This window comes from Coturnix japonica, chromosome 3 (genome assembly GCF_054131305.1).
Source record: "Coturnix japonica strain WE chromosome 3, WE-NBRP24, whole genome shotgun sequence".
Classification (NCBI taxonomy): domain Eukaryota; kingdom Metazoa; phylum Chordata; class Aves; order Galliformes; family Phasianidae; genus Coturnix; species Coturnix japonica.
Window position 1 is genome coordinate 83,953,367 of NC_140665.1, and position 16,896 is coordinate 83,970,262.

General features: G+C 39.8%; 1 protein-coding gene across 2 annotated transcripts in view; it reads right to left on the reverse strand.

Annotated features, from left to right (window-relative positions):
- Positions 1–2,639: 2,639 nt before the first annotated feature.
- The window catches only part of MCPH1 (microcephalin 1), a 108,558-nt gene continuing 94,301 nt past the window's right edge, over positions 2,640–16,896 (reverse strand). For both annotated transcript variants that reach the window (XM_015859299.3, XM_085543895.1), the window contains 2 exons: positions 4,331–4,568; positions 2,640–2,891 (listed from right to left, as the gene is read on the reverse strand). In XM_015859299.3, coding sequence (XP_015714785.2) covers positions 2,836–2,891; positions 4,331–4,568 — 294 coding nt within the window. In that variant the 3' untranslated portion in view covers positions 2,640–2,835. The remainder of the gene's footprint in view (positions 2,892–4,330; positions 4,569–16,896) is intronic.

The window sequence follows — 16,896 nt, forward strand, 5'->3', positions numbered from 1 at the left end:
TTTTGTTTCACATGTTGCATAGGCAGGGTGCTGGAGCCCTGAGAAGCACAGATAGCAGCTAAGCCTTTTTCACAAATGAATGGCAAAGGCACTTCATGCAGGGTAAAGAAAGAAAATCTGAGGTTGAGAAAACCTCTCCCCCACCAAAAAGCCCAACTGAAAACAAAAAGGCAATTAAAAAATCCAAAAGCAGCCTGCTCCTAAGGCAGGCCTGATAGCATTGAGTACCGCAGTGTGCTGCAGCACTGAGCTGTGGCAGAACATCAACGAGCCACGGAGCTTTGGGAAGATCATAAAACCAATCAGCTCAGAACTACCCATGAATCCGTTCCACGCTTTCCCTGCTTATTGTTGTACTCAGGACCTTGGTATCAAGTGCAAGTTTATTTTGGTTGGCTGATTTCTTCTGGCAAATGAAACATTGGGCAAGTTTTCATCATTCTCCCTGCGGAGTTTACTGACGTAAGGAATGGTCAACATTGGCCTCTGCTCCTGCTGAGGTCTGGAGTAGGGGTGTGTCTCCCTTCCAGAGCTGAGGTGTTCGAGAATCCACATTGAGGTACATAGATCAGAAGCTGCTTGTGTGAAAGACTTCAGGCTGTAAAGGTGAAATCTTAAACCAAGACAGGGGAGGTTTATTTAGAGGAAGTTTTTCACATAGAGGGTGGTGCCCAAAAGAGGCTGTGGATGCCCCATCCCTGGAGGCATTCAAGGCCAGGCTGGATGTGGCTCTGGCAGCCTGGTCTGGTGGTTGGTGACCCTGCGCATAGCAGGGGGTTGAAACTAGGTGATCCTTGAGGCCCTTTTCAACCCAGGCCATCCTGTGATTCTGTGATTCATTTTGCTGCCTGTAGATCACACGGGTCTTTGGGATCAGTTCTAATCACTCCTATATTTGCTAGGTCCCATTTCCAAACAACAGACAGTATGGCTGTACAGCTCTTCTCTCACCAACCGCATGAGGCCAAAATTAGGCTTTTAATTTCCTGCTGGTTACATTTTCCAAGGGCAGACATTGCAAGAGCAGTCAACAGACACAGGGATATCTATCAAAACATGTAACTTAAGTGGAAATTATCTCAATTGAGAGACTGAAACATTTTAGTTAAAACAAAAAAATATATTAGACTTTTCACAGTTGAGTCTATTACACGTGTGACTAATAAAGACCAACATGTTGATCCAAGAATTTACAATTTAAATAGTTGAGATTCATCTTAAGAAGATTTATGAGAAAACTGATTAAGAATGTTACATTGTATAAATGAATAGTGACAGATTTCTATGTGTAGTACGCTTAGGAAATGACTGCAAAATAAACTAGGAGGTCGTAATACTCAAAGTTAAGCAATATAATTCAAACAAATGGTTCTGTTACTTACTGGGAACCGTATGTTCACATGTCACAACTTATTTAAGTATTTCTATTTTGGTCCATCGGCCCTGGCAACTCGTTTCTTAATAAAGGGGCTCATAAGGTCAAGGGTGAAGAGTGATACCGCATTGCCAGTGCTGCGCGGTCATTAGCTAAACAGTTTCGGTTTTAAGCAGTCGGATTTACAAAGGGACCCCATGATCAATTTTTGCATCAAACTTATTTTTTTCCAAGCTAAGACACTGTTAAGAACGTGAATGTCAGGAAACCAAGCGAGTAAAAGACCCACATTAATTACATTTCCTATTTAGTATCTAAAACAAAGCTCAGCATTACTCAGCTATTAAGAAAGATCTCATCTTTTGGAATTGCAGCTGCTTGGTAGTTCTGAAAATAAAACCAGGTTAATTCTCCCTAATATAATCTTAACTTGGAGCTTTGCCATTATTACGGGAAACTTTTGTTACACATTTATTGAGTGTAAAATATGTAATGTATTATGTTACACGTTTTACAGAGCAACTACGCTAATTTGGGACTGTATATCCTGCCACCCAGACACTGCTGAAACTCTGAAGAAAAAAGATTGGATAGCCCTCAAGTTTAAAGAGGAGGTGCTTTCCAGTTCCATGCCAAGTCCAAGAAGCTGTAGCAATGAAATAGTATAGCAATACTTAAAAATAACCTTACTGGTTGTTCCGTAATATTCATTTGAAATCATTACTTTCATTCCAGGTTCCACTTTGTTTGAGAGTACTCTGGGGAGCATCGGGTTTGGAAGGTATGAGTTATGAGCTGTCATTAAGTTACTGGATAACACATTATTCTCTGCAATGACAATATGTTATTGTGATGGATCCTGCAAATATTGAAAGAAAGTTGTGCCTTTGTTGCTAAACATGTATCACGACATAATTTATATCCACGTCTTTACACCTATCGAGAACAAAAATACGGATTGAGGAGAATTCTAACTTTTAGGACACTTGTGTACATTATTCAAACATACCCAGAGGATTTAGTGATAAGCCTAATTTTCAACATATTTTAGCGTATGCTTGATGTGCTGCCTTAATTCATCTGACCTGGGATCAGTAACTGTTCATGGTTTCAGTCTCCATGTGCACACACAGCAGTTACCTGCACCTTAACAGGATCAAATACACTTAGGGACTAGAAAGCATCTTTCCACTCCTTCTCAGTGAGTAATGACTCTCTCAGCTTTTAGGTCCAAAGGTTCTTCAACAAATAAATGGAAGCATGATGATTTTTATCAAAAAACTTTATTAAAAGGGAACAAATATCATCATTTACATAAGTAATAAAAATGTAAAAACATGTAACTATATTTATAAATATGTAATTCGCATTCTCTTAGAAATTTTATTCACAGCTTAGTTAGTTGTTGAGGCCAAAGCAGGCTTGTTCCCGTGCGGCCATATGGAAGCTCTTGAGTTAGCTCACAGCTGAAAAATGTAGTTTTCCATAGGACACACTGTATGCTGAGTGATTGAATCTAGAAGAAATATAAAGGCAGGATTGTTTGAGATCATGTGCACAAGAAACAGATTATAAAGCAGTAATGTATTTCAGGGCAATTTCTGATCTAAAACAGAGAAAGTCCCTAAAACAAATGCAGACAGATAATAATACTGCAAACTCAGTTACGTTTAATGAAGATGCTGCATTTTTTTACCCATAGGCATTTTGCTCTTGTCAACCTTGAGTGAATTTATTGGCATTTGGTACTCGCAGCAGACAACCACAAACCTACTGGATCGTAACACTGAAGTGTCAATGATAAGACAAAACTTCAGATTTGATTGGATTTATTTGATTAAGATGGCAATTTGTAGGGACAAGCTGTCACTGTTCTTCTTAGTGTTATTCAATGATTATCTTACTGAGAAAGGGGCTAAGTTTCAGAGACCTGTACCTGGTAAGGTACCATATAGAAACATTTATGTTTTACAAGTTCCACAGTGTCAAATCCAGCTGCATGGGTGGAATATAGCAATTATACAGGGCACTATCAGAACGGCAACAAGAAGGGCAATGAAACTGGTGAGGGGTCTGGAACACAAGTCTTGTGAGGGGCGGCTCAGGGAGCTCGTATTGTTTAGCCTGGAGAAAAGGAGGCTCAGGGGAGACCTCATTGCACTCTACAACTTCCTGAAGGGAGGCTGTGATGAGGAGGGGCTTGGCCTCTTCTCCCTGGCAACAAAGAGGACCCGAGGAAATGGCCACAAGTTGTATCAGAGGAGGTTTAGATTAGATGTAAGGAAAAACTTTTTCTCTCAGAGAGTGGTCAGGCACTGGAATGGCTGCACAGGGAGATGGTGGAGTCACCATCCCTGGTGGTATTCAAAAGGTGTCTGGATGAGGAGCTACAGGATCTGGTTTAGTGGTTGTGGTAGCAACGGTAATGGGAGGACAGCTGGACTGGATGATCCTGTAGGTCCTTTCCAACCTTGTGATTCTGTGATTCTATAATTCTATGTTTAATGCAAAAGCAATCTGAGAAAATGTGTAAAAGGCACCAACAATTCAGCCCTTTATCTAATATGTGACTCCCTGCAGCTGGGTGCACAGCTCCCCAGCTCCACTGATGGGCTCAGCTTGGCCCATCCAGCTCCACGCAGATCATTGGCACACGTGCCTTTTAAAAAAGTAATAGTCCTGTGGAGTTTTCCCATTTCTAGTTTGTTCTGAATGAAGCAGTCACATATACAATACATTTGAAAATCTTTGGATTAAATTTTTTCTTGGTAAAATTACAATGGTGAGTAGCATCATAAAGCAGTGTTCATTTTAACAGACAGTCTCCTTGGGACCTACAGATAACAGCCCATTCACTCCCTTCTCTCTAAAACCTCAGTTTAGTGAACTATTTACACTCCATTTTTGAATTCACATTCTATACTGTTTCATATGTATTGAAATAAGGCGTCTTACCTAAAATCCACTTTTCTGACAAACATTTTATTTCCCGGTACTTCTTTCCCGAGTATTTTCCTATGCAGATTTTTGCTTGACGTAGGGCTTTACATACTTTCCCCCCTGACAGCTCTATAAGCTCCACCAGCTTTTTGCAGGGTGGCTGGCTGGTGGGAGATACAAACATCACAGGCTGGTTTGAGAACAGATTCAGCTGGTAGTTTCCTGTTGAGAGGTGACGCTGAAGCCTGCAGATCTGTATTTGAGGGAACAAAGGAATGAATACAAATGGTGTTACTCAGGGTAAAAAGAATCCTCATCTTAAATCCAAGAAATAAGTTATAGGATATGAATATGAGCTTTTTTGCCGTATCAGAAACTCTCGTGTAAACTATGCAATGAATTTGTCATCTTTTATTCTTTTAGTTGTTTTAATACAAGAGCTAAAATGACCATATATGGCACACTGGACTGATATAATTCCAAAACCAGAGCTGAGACTCCTTAGTTACAGCTCAGACGATTACCTGTAAGAGTTCTTACAGGACGTGGCAAAACTATCTTTGACTAGAACCCTACATTCTTACATTTATAATGCTGGGCACCGCACAGACATACTAAAGGATATTCTAAATAATTATAGTCTTTCAGCACACATACAAACCGCGGAAGAGTTTATAACACTGTGTTGCTGTACTAACTTGCTGCTCTGTGATCTCATTTCCCTTACTGTGTTCCTGTATTAACTGTATTTTATCTCAGACAAATGAAGTGACACAAACCTCATCAAAGTGAGCCCATCAAAGTGAGCATCTTCACATGGCAATAAGGACACTGTGTATAAATCTGGCTTACACGAGACGGCTGGATATGAAACTGTTCTCAGTGAAGAGGTGTAACTGGTAGCTGAAAGAATTACTTGTTGAGTGGATTCCTTTCTGCAGCCCTGGCATGAATGTGCTGTGAAACCACAGGCACTTCAGATTTTAATGCAACAGTACACGTGCTTCACGGATGTGCAGCCAAATAAGAGTCTTTATGTGGTCAGTAAAGGCTTTAAAGCTGAACAGTTCCATGGAGCCTTCAGAGAGCCTTCGAACAAGGTCAAGATGCATTGCTTTAGCACTTATGACCAACTGTGCAGGTGAAGCACCAGACAAGTCAGCTGAGCTCTCCTCCATCAGCACAGAATTCAGACTTCTGTTATTGTTAATTCCTTGTCTGCTCTCTTCAGAATAAAACTAAGCTGATTCTTTGTTTTTTGAATTAAGCAAGTTATAAAGACAGCAACTGTTATTGACAAACCAGGCCAAAAAAACCCAACACTTGAGCACAATCCAAGAAATAGCCTTTATTTTATTCTCTTTTGTGAACTGAAGAATTACAAGAGACAAGGCACATAATCTTGTCTCATGGAAGTCAGAACAGCCTCTAAATTATTGTGTTGAGCTCAGCATCAAAGCAGAGTTACATAGTTTGGAAGACCCAAGCTCAGTTCAGAGCATTAACTCTTGGCCAGATAAATGATACATGGGCAGAGAACTCCTCATCACTCAGGTAGGGAGTAGATCTGATTGCAATTCCTGTACATATGCTGGCACGTAATACTTGCACATCTGATTTTGAGCTTTGCACGTACCACTTATATCCATCTGAGCAGAAAACATCTACCTGCCGGGCATCTCAAAGTCAGGAAATACAGAAAGCTAAGCACTGTACACTTGTAGCACATGGTATCAGGTCTGTGGGTCCAGGGCCACAATCAGTATCTTGAAATGGGACTTCTCAGAGATATAAAACAATCTCTGAGCAGCGCCTACAGGGCAGTGTCGTGACTTTGATGTTACTGGGACTGCAATCATTCAGTTTTATCAATAAGGAAATGCCCATTCAATCCTGAAACTAGCAAACTGCTTGTGGTTAGCATGGAGCATGGTCAATTAATTAATGAATGAACTGTAGTCAGGTGAAAAATAGCGGCCCCTCTACATCAATCTCAGAAGAGCCCCATGATACAACGATACGATGCCATCTTAGCTGGTAAAGCACAGAGAAAATCTCTGAAGCTATTTGGACAAATCAGCAGCAAGGGATTGAAGAGAAACAACTACCAAAGGTCTTTAAGTTTGTTTACCTAAAGCAAATCAGATTTAATTCATGGAGACAGATGTTCCACTATTTTTGTCAACCTGGAACACTACGATTCTAAAGCTGAAAATGGTTAGTTCTGATAAGCTGCTATCTTGAAAATACAACATGGCTTGTTCTAGACAGAAGTCAAAAGACAGCTCTTGCAGTCCTTAATGGAGTATGATTTAAAAGGGCTAATCGTATTCCCAGTTACACAAACGTTTTCCCTGAAAGCATTAATTTGCTGCCAGCACAGTGAAAACTAACATGTATGGCAGGTCTTCGTGCAGAGAGAACTTCTGGATTAAATTAATAATGAAAGCAAATACTGACACAACAAATCATCAAATCGAGAAATCCAAGTTTTGCACACCCAGTAACACTTGTCTCACAGGATGCTCACGAAGCACAGCCTTTATTCTCTGCAGTTACTGTATGCTAAAGGAACCCTGGACAGTGAGATGCTGACGTGATATGAAGATGATTTTCTCGAACTTCTGTTACAGTTCCAGCTGTGCGCTACCTATCCACTTTGTAAGAGGATGAGGTAGGAATATATACAACCCTGAAACAGCTAAAGGAGGCTTTGGCATGGAACTCGACTGAACTTTGTCTGAATCCCCTCTTTGGATTTGCTCAAACACGCCGGGTCCTCACACGCATCTCCCATCGAGGCAAATGCAGCAGCATTCATGTTCAGAGCTTTTGGGCTATACTGAAAGTTTTGCTCTGCATTCTGCCCCACAAACCCGAAAGAAACACAGCAGAGGCAGAGCTGGCCATACCAGGCTGGGCTGTGGGGTTAAATGGCCCAATCGTGCCCTCCGCGCTGAACTGACTCAGCTGCCTCAGCAACATCAAAGGGTTCACAGCACTCCAGGAGCATTCCCAGCCCTTTGAAACCACACAGATTCTGGGTAAGTTGTGGGAAAAAAAATAAATAATCCTTCAGCAGAGACTGAGTCTGGGAAAACTTGAGGCCCTCAAAAGTGATTATTTCCATAAATTGTGAAAGTACTGGTTAGTAGTTATATTGTGTCCGTCAGGGAGCTCCACTGTGCGCTATATCTGACAGTGACATCAATTTTCCTTTCCAATTAGATTTATTAGCAGAGGGTTAAAAAGAAAAGAATTTCTTGAAAGCATCTATTTACTCTTTTAGCTGTGATCCCAAGCGTTAACCTCATTCTGTCACACAGCCTGTTGTGTCGTATGCGCTTCTCAAAAGTGTACAATTAATGCCTGCTTCTTGAACTCACATTTTGAAAAGGAAAGTCAGTCTTGACAGAAATAACATCGATGGAGAAAATACAATAAATAAATAGAATTCCTCATTCCCAATCCATTTCATTGGCTATTCTCCTTCCCGTGGTTGGTTTTCGGTCCCCACAGACCAAAAGAGCACGTATTAATACAAATATCTATATCGCCTTTGTAACTGTGCCTAGGACTTTATGAAAACAGCTCCTGCTGAGTAGGGGTGCAGAAACACAAACCCCCATAGAAGTCCAAGGACCAAGAATTTTATGTGAAAAATCTAAGCCTAAGAACAAGGATGGATGGCACACAGCTCAGCATCAGGTGAATCGTGTCATAACTTTTAAGTTTTGAGAAAATATTCAATTGGATGAGAGTTGAAAGAGAAACCAATGAACAGCACATGGTTTCAGTGTACTTTCAGAGCACAGTGTGTGGATAAATCCCCAGTCTAAAATGCTATTAGAATAATAATAATTCACAAAAGCTCAACAGAGCAGATCCTTCTGAATTACTGCAATTATTAGTAGAACTCGTATCTGTACATTAGAATCCAGAACATAAAGTTCCAGCTTCAAAATTACATAGAATTATATATGTCTAAAATTTGTGCATACATTACACAATAAACATAAGCAATATGGTAAGTCTTTACTCTTAATTTCTGCTGCTCAACAGAGATACAGAAATCCACAAACAAAATAAAAAAAAAGTGCTTGCTAATATGACTTGCAAAAATAATAAATAGGTTTTATCAAATGCAAGCTGCAGACACGAAGATTGTAGATTTTGTAACTTGGAGCCAAGGAGCAAATATTATTTCCTTTGAAGCTGATAAATGATTAGTGCTCCACTCCGCAGCTACTGACTGCCATAATAACATAAAACTGATAAAACCCCCAGCCTTTACAGTTTGATGACCTACAGGTTTAATGTGAGAGATACAGAAATTAGTATGTCTGCTTAATACAGTTGGGAGATATTGCTAGGGAAATCCTAAGGTCTGGTATCTTTATATCCATATTATTTCGGTACGCAGAAATATGCTGGTGGAGTAACATTCACAATCCCAGTTACTGCCATTCTGTACGAAGCCCTTGGGAAGGACACACTCACAGCTACTGCTCTGCTGGGGAAATGTATTCTTGCACGGTTATATGCATTTTCAGGCAGTCTGTCATTTTGTAAAAATTTAGAAGAAAAACATACATGGAACCCATGCAAACATTTAAAGATGAAGGGCTCACACACATACACCAAAATGAAGCATCATCCTGCTTCTGAGGAAGGGGAGTGCATCGCAGTGCACAGACTTCTGAAAGTCCGCTTATCCTGCAAGGAGGAATGTGCAGAATCTGCAGGACATCACCAGGATCGAGGAAGTTTGTGTTAACAATGCATGAGCTCTCCTGCATGACGAAGAAGAAATGCTCTGTTTCATCTTTCTGAGTATTGGGACTGGAGAATAGGAGCAACTATCCAAACAGCAACTGTGTTTTCCTAGGAAGAACGGCTGGCGTGCAGTTCCTACTTCAGAGCTGAGCACTTTGGTTTGATTTCTTTGTGGTTTATTTTAGCAGTCTACTGCTTTTTTTTTTCTTCTTTTTTTTCCCCCCAACACACTGACAAATTGAAAATTGAAATAATATTCATTACAATCTCTGATTAAAATGTACATTGAAATGCTGCATGAGATAAATAAGTTGGTGCTCTCCAATATAAAAGAGCTTGTTCAGAGCTGGAAACAAGTCCATTCAGCAAGCAGCTTCCCACAGAAATCGACCTCTGGCTCTGAAGAATTGTAGATTTTATATCTGTATTAATGGAACACTGTACGGATGCCAGATCCCAGCTGGACCAAGCCACACTGTCACCCCACCGCCTCAACAGGACCGATAACCTTATTCCACAGTTGGGCACAAGACGTGTTTATTGTTGATAGAGATGCTTTTCAAACTCAACTTGCAGCATTCATGCAAATCATTTACAATCACTGCATGCATATTTTTGAACCTTGATTGAAATTCCTGCTGGATATCGGTATTTTTTGGCTAAAACATCAGATCTCTTTCTGACAAATAAGAGAAGCGCAGTCCCGCAGACAGACAGAAGCTCCCCAGCGCACGCACGCAGCCTCACAACGGCACACATCAGGCTGTTGGTGCATTCTTGTTCAGTAGAAACCCGTGCACTGTGCCCGGGGCCAGAAACACAGGGAGTAAGTTTTAAAAGACAGGGTGGAAAAACTGCTCCAGAAAAAAAGATAAAATTGAAACTTTCAATGTCAGCCCTTGAAAACTAAAAAGGAAAGTAAAAGAAAGATAAATGACATACTGCAAAGACCCGTGTTATCTGGAAACTTCTTCAAAACACAGTTTCTTCCCCTCCTCTGCACAGTCCTTCGTGTAAGAGTTTCCTGGCCAAGACGAGGGTGGAGGGAAGAAAGCTCGAAACCAGACAATTTAGCTAATAGTGTTTCTTTCCACTATGGGTTGGCACACAGTCTGGCTTCTCTCGAATCCCATAGACTGATAAGAAAAGTTAATTTCACCAATTTGTTTTCTGAGAGACGGAGTCTCAGCGGGAATACTGCATAAGAACGTTTGGCAAATAACTCTACTGTTTGGCGGCCATTCAAAATTATACTGGAAGATGTTTTGAACCATTTTTTTTTCCGGCAGAGAAAATTTTTGCAGGAAAAAAGATAACAAATTCACTTATTTTTAGTTTAATTTCCTTGTTTTCCAAAGCTTGGACTATTTTTAAATACCAGGTAATATCAACACTATCAGCTATAGATTAGTAAAAAACAAATTAGGGTGAAACAATAAGTATTTTCCTTTCTGAGACTGACTTCAAATGAAGGAGCTGTATTTCCATTAGAGATCACTTAAAAACATCCTGGTATAACTGTAAGATGTGCTCATTTTGCTGCGTCTGCAACTACAAAAGTTTTCTGAATTAAATACATTTGCATTTATTTTCAACACAATCTATTTGTGAAATTTAAGCATACTTCCATTACCAATTAGCCTGAGAGAGCGGGATATTTCTGGATCAGAAAACATTCAAGGCGTATTCCAAAATTCTGCAAGTAATTGCCGATTATAACTGGGTTTTTTTTCCTCACTCAAATACTGTGCTGGGTGCCCCCAGAAGCGGTGCAGGAGTTTGGCACCGATGACTCCGTGCCATGCACCATTGGCATACCACTAAGTGGCATACTTTACACTGACAAGCTCCCATAATAAAATTAAAGATAGAAACTCTCGGTCTCCATGCACAATACAGTTCAATGCTTATCTTCTCTTACAGGCAGAAATCTTTTCCTAACAACACAACCTAAATTGCCTTTGCTGCATTTTGAGCCCATTACTTCTTGTCCTAGTGCCAACGGACATGGAGAACAATTTATTCTCTTCCTATTTGCAACAACCTTTTAAATATTTGAAGTCTGCTATCATGTCTCCCTTCAGTCTTCTCTTCCCTAGACTAAACAAACACAGTCCTTTCAGTCTTTGCTCACAGGTCATATTTTTTAGACCTCTGATCACTTTGTTATGCTCCCCTGGATGCTCTCCACATCCTTCTTGAAGTGCTGTGCCCAAAGTTGGACACCAGGCTCCAGCGCAGGCTCCACCACTGCAGAGTGCAGTTCAGGTCATGCATGTGTCTTGCCTAGGGCATTCCTGCTAACACATCTTAGTAAGCCTGCTCCTTCCACTGGGGTATGACATAGGTGACATCTGTTTCAGATCCTCTCACTTACTCATTTGGTAGCAATATTGCATTTTCATTCTCATCAGATTTTTCCTCCTACTTTGTACATATCCTTGCTGAACTCCATCATGGCTATTTCTAATCATTTCTTATATCTCTTAAGGTTATTTTAATTCCAGTCTTATCCTTAAGCACACGAGTAATGCCCATTTGTCTGTGCAGAACTAGGAATCAGTAGAAGTCTGTGCAGGAATGGGAACTTCAGTATGCAAACAATATAGTAGAAAGGGTTTTTCTGCACTACTTTCTTGCTCTGGAAAAGGAAAAGCAACACAAATGACTGACCGAAGCACACCTTAGCATGCAAACAGGCAAGTGGAAAATGTTCTACTAGGCTGCAATAAGAAGTGAATTGTGGGGTATACAGCAACAACTTTAAAGCAGTTTGAATTTCTTTCCTCAAATACATATTTTGATTTGCAATACTGACATGAGCAAAGCTCTCTATAATAAATTGGGGAACAGCTACCACTTCCAGAATCTAGTTTTACCACCCTGGATCATCATTAATCATATTTTCCTGCCTGGTAACTTAAAAAAATCCTAGATAACAAATGAAGAACACGGAGAGGACAGCGGTCAGTTTAATACCAATGACTGACAAATGTGCTGGTGTGGTGGCCCCATCCTGCATACGATGAAGAGCTGACTGGAGCACACACATCGCCTGTGCGGAGACCTGCAGTGAGCCACACTGAATCAGCCATTTTCCACCTGGCACCATTGGTACGACTCCATCTAACTCGCTCTGCAAGTTCATACGTCTCAAAACAGGAAAGAAGTAAATTAAAAACTTCTCTTAATTCAGAGAGCTGTCAAGTGAACAAATGCAGCTGAGCCAATAAACAAACTGAGAAGACCTCAGCCTCCAAATATTTTGTTTTAGACAAATATTAGCATCTTTAAAAAGCAGGCAATACCTGCACAGGCCTGTTTTTCCTCACAGTTTACAAAGATCTATTATTTCTGGATTAATTCTTGCAAGTTCTCTGTCAGGAAAGATACCAACATTCCTCATGGTTCAATTCAAGCTGGAAGTGCACTTTTGAAGCAAAACCTTGGTCGTTCTTATATTGACTCTACCTCTGATTCCTACTGCAGAGCAGCAATTGTGCACAGACTGGATTCCGTTGTATTGAAACAGAATCAGATCATGTGTTTGGTTCAGGGGTCCAGACTGGACCTGGTCCAGATCCATGAGCCAAGTATGGTGTGCAGGTTGCTCTCATCAGTAACTCGTGCAATACATATGCATGAGTATATATATATACTCATATATATATATAACATATATATATCTCATATATATTACCTGTACTTTTACATATTAGCACCTATTGCACGAGACCAATACTTATCCTATTAATATGCCATTAATTTCATTTAATGGCATATTAATTTAATTTAATTTAATTTTTCATTTCATTAATTAAATCTTACTGAAACAAATATCATGTTTAATCACATGGGAGAAAAAAAAGTGTGCATTTGCACAGATTGAAATAATGCATTTGAAGTAGTACATTGAAGCACTGTATTTCAATGGTGAACAGCTGTACTGAAACTGAAATTCCATAAGACAACGTGTTGCAGTTCACTGAAATCAACTTGTTACTCCCCATAGTCGAATGCTGCATATAATTAAAATACTAGTCACGGAAGTCTAGTGTTTGCATAAAATACACTAAAAATGATACCCTCACTTTAACATCTTTAGACTTCTCAGATATTGAAACATTTTAGACAATCTAACTTTCTTTTTGGTCAACATGGGACACTGCGCAGCATTAGCTCCAAAGATTATATCTATTTTGCTGACTTAGGGATGTAGGGAATCCTCCCTTTCGCCTTCAACAGTAAATGACACATCCAGTGCTGTCATCAGATTTGCTATACCTGGCAAAGTTCAGATGAACAGTGTTGTGATAAATAAAAGGATTTATATTCCAATAATAACACAATCAGTGATCTTGCTGAAAGGAAAAGCTTGGCAAATGTGAAGGGTCATGGAGATGCTCCCAAAAGGCTCTTTCACCGAACAGTTGTTTAAACCCACAATAAAATTACTCTTATAAACAACAACAACAAAAACCATCTAGTATTATCTTTCAAGTATGAATATATGAGTCCTTTTGCAATGGTTGAAGCAGAGGCAGAGTACGTTCTTCTCTCTACTCTTCAGTTTCAGCTGAATGCCACTGCAAGGCCCGGCAGTAACTCGTGTGCCAAACGTGAATATTTTTAAGCGTCATTTGAGTCTTAAAGGCTACAGTAAGTGATGGGAACACAATCGTCTTGGGAATCTACAAATAACTTTAAAAAAAGCCCATAAATCTGGCTTTCATGGTTTGCTTTTCAACAACTTTATGAAATATATCAAAGCTTGAACACAGTCAGTTCATCTTCGTTCAGATTTCTTAGGACTGACTTATCTCAATCTTATCCTTCATGTGGTTCAATGAGACAAATAATACAGACTTGGCTTTAAAAAGACAGGTATCAGCAAATTACTTATTAAAAACTTTTCTTGCTTTTTATTTTTTTTCTTAAATTTTTTAATGTCAACAGAGAAAACCAGCACCAGAGACACAGAGCAGCATGAAGTATTTTCTCATTGACAAAAACATGAAATGGTTGCGTTCAGCACTCAATCTATTACAATAATTTTAATCTATTACATAACAGACTATGTTGAAAAAGTTGTATTTTTTTCTTACATTGTTTAACAAAGATGCTTGCTAATGAGAATAGCATTAACATTTAAACATTGTCTTTAATTCTCTGTATATAGAGTGAAATGCATGTATTACAGCCACTAGTAATAGGGAATGTTTGGTTTTGAAAATACAAACTAAAAGCTTAATTGAAATTACATCCATATTCAACAGAGAAAAACCCTTAAAACTGTCTGAGAACTGCTGAAATAAACCCATTCACAGCGATCACTTGGCATGACACAAATCCATGCAACTGCTATGGAATTCTGACAACTGCAAAGAATATTTGGGCAGCTCTCAGAAGTTCCTGAGAACCATGATCACCTCCACTACTGGGCTGCAGTTTCCCTGGTGAGTAGCAGTAATTGCTCCTCCACGGCAGCAATAATTGCTTGTGTGTAATACAGTCTCTCCTTCACCTAATTTCGTCGCAGGTTGGAAGATCCCATAGGAAGTTTGGAAAGCAAAGACAATTTGCCCTCCAGCACAGAGTAAAAATGGAGCTACCAGCACACACGACTGATTAAAAAGTGCTTAAATATTTATCCAGGTGCATTTCAGATGGCAAGTACTCAAGAAAAGAACTTGTTTGAGTGTACCATTTTCTTCATGGGTACTGAAGAAAGGACACTCTCAACATGTTCTATTTGAACATTCCTTTCACGAACACTTGTTACATTTCAGCTCAGCAATAAGCATAGGATTATCAAAGAAAAGACTTTGAACTATATTTTGGCAGCAAGCTGCCATGCTCTTTTCTGCAGTTGAGAGAAAACAACCTGTGCTGTGAACACAGGGTAATCTTATGCTATGGAAGTGACTAGGGTATAGACACAGTACCTGACACTAAGATTAGTTTCTTTGTACAGAGAGATCTGCTTCTGTTCACCACAGATATAATTATTATTAATATTTTAGAAAGGTTTTTAAAGGTTTTAAAAAGTTCCTTACTGAATTTGCTGTTGTTTTATATTCGAGATTGCCAGCTATGACATGGTTAAAGACAGAGAATGAGCCAGCCTTATTACAGTCTTGGACTTACAGTGACTTTTAAAGCAGCTGGGCAAAGTATCTAAGGTCAGACTGCTGACCCTGTCCTCCTTTCTGAGTTCCTCTCCTCTATTCTTACTGTTCTTTGCCTAAGAACAAGGCAGGACAGACAGACCACTACTTTTTAGCTTATCTAGATTTTATCTGAGGTGTTAAAGGCAAAAAGCCTTTTCAAGAGGTTTTCACTGCGCAACCAAGCCATTGAAATTCAAAGACGAAAGAATACTAAGCAAGTACTGTATATAAATGGAGTAACTGGATGGTGGAGATGCAAGCACAGAAACAGTTGTGGGCTTCAAACAAGATTACTGAAGTTGTCTGCTACTCCACTAACTGGGTAGCTTAGACGGAGCAGGCATACTTAGTAACTCCTCCCCCTCCCTGCAGAAGAACACACACTAGTTTTCCAGTCTGTAAGTCAATTTTTACTGCATATGGCTGTACCACGGTCCAGAACTCCCAGTGAAAACAGCTGGAATAAGGTGGGCATAACCCATATGCAGCTTTAGTCCTGTAACAAACTACTGTGATGGTAGAAGGTTTATAAACACCCTGCAAACTCTCTGAATCGTGTCTACTTTTATTTTAAAAATGTATTGTAGTAGTTGACATGATAGTTTTAATGATACCCATGGATATTTTCATGAAAACAATATCACTGATGAAAGCACTAATGCACTCATCCTAATCTTATGGACCAGTACAGGGGGATCTACAAAGACATAATTTCTCAAGTCACTGATAGAGGAAAGAAGAATTCACTGTATAACATTGGAGTATTTTTGGGGTTTAGAAGGAACTGAACAACATCTTGCACATTCAAAGAAGACCAGTGACATACAGACTTCTGAAGGAGGGAGAAAGACACATCTACACAAAACATACAAAAATTCCCAAGCACCTCTTGAAGATTTTGCAGCTAAAAACAACTACATGGTATCAGCATGATCTTTTCTAATGGAAGAGAAGAAGGTTATCAGGAGTAGTCAACACAGGTTTACCAATGAGAAATCGTTCTTGTTCAATCTGGCAGCCTTCTATAGTGTCATGACAGGCTGGGTAGGTGAGGGGGAAGCAGCAGAGAAGAAGCTGTTCTCTACACTGACTTTGGCAAAGCTTTTGGCACTGTCTCCCATAAAATCCTCATAGTTAAGTTTAGGAAGCATGAGATAGATGAGTGGACAACGAGGTTGGTTGAGAAATGTCTGACTGGTAAAGCTCAAAATGTTGTAATCAGCTGCACAGAGTCTGGTTGAGGGCCTGTAACTAGTGGTGTTCCCCTGCAGTCAGTGTTGCATCTGGTCTTCACTGATGATCTGGATGAATGGATAGAGTGCCCTCTCAGCAATTACAAAGCTGGGAGTAGTATCTGACACACCAGAAAGCTGTGGTGCCATTTAGTGAGACCTAGACTGCCTGGGGAGTTTGGTGGAGAGGAACCTTATGAAGTTTAATGAGGACAAGTGTAGAGTCCTACATCTGTAGAGGAATAACTCTATGCATTAGTACAGGTTAGGGGCTACCTACTGGAGAGGAGCTATGAAGAGAAGAATCTGGGTGTTCTAGTGGACAACAGGTTGACCATGAGTCAGCAATGTGCCCTTGTGGCCAAGAAAGCCAGATGATTAGGAGCCTGGAACATCTCCCTTA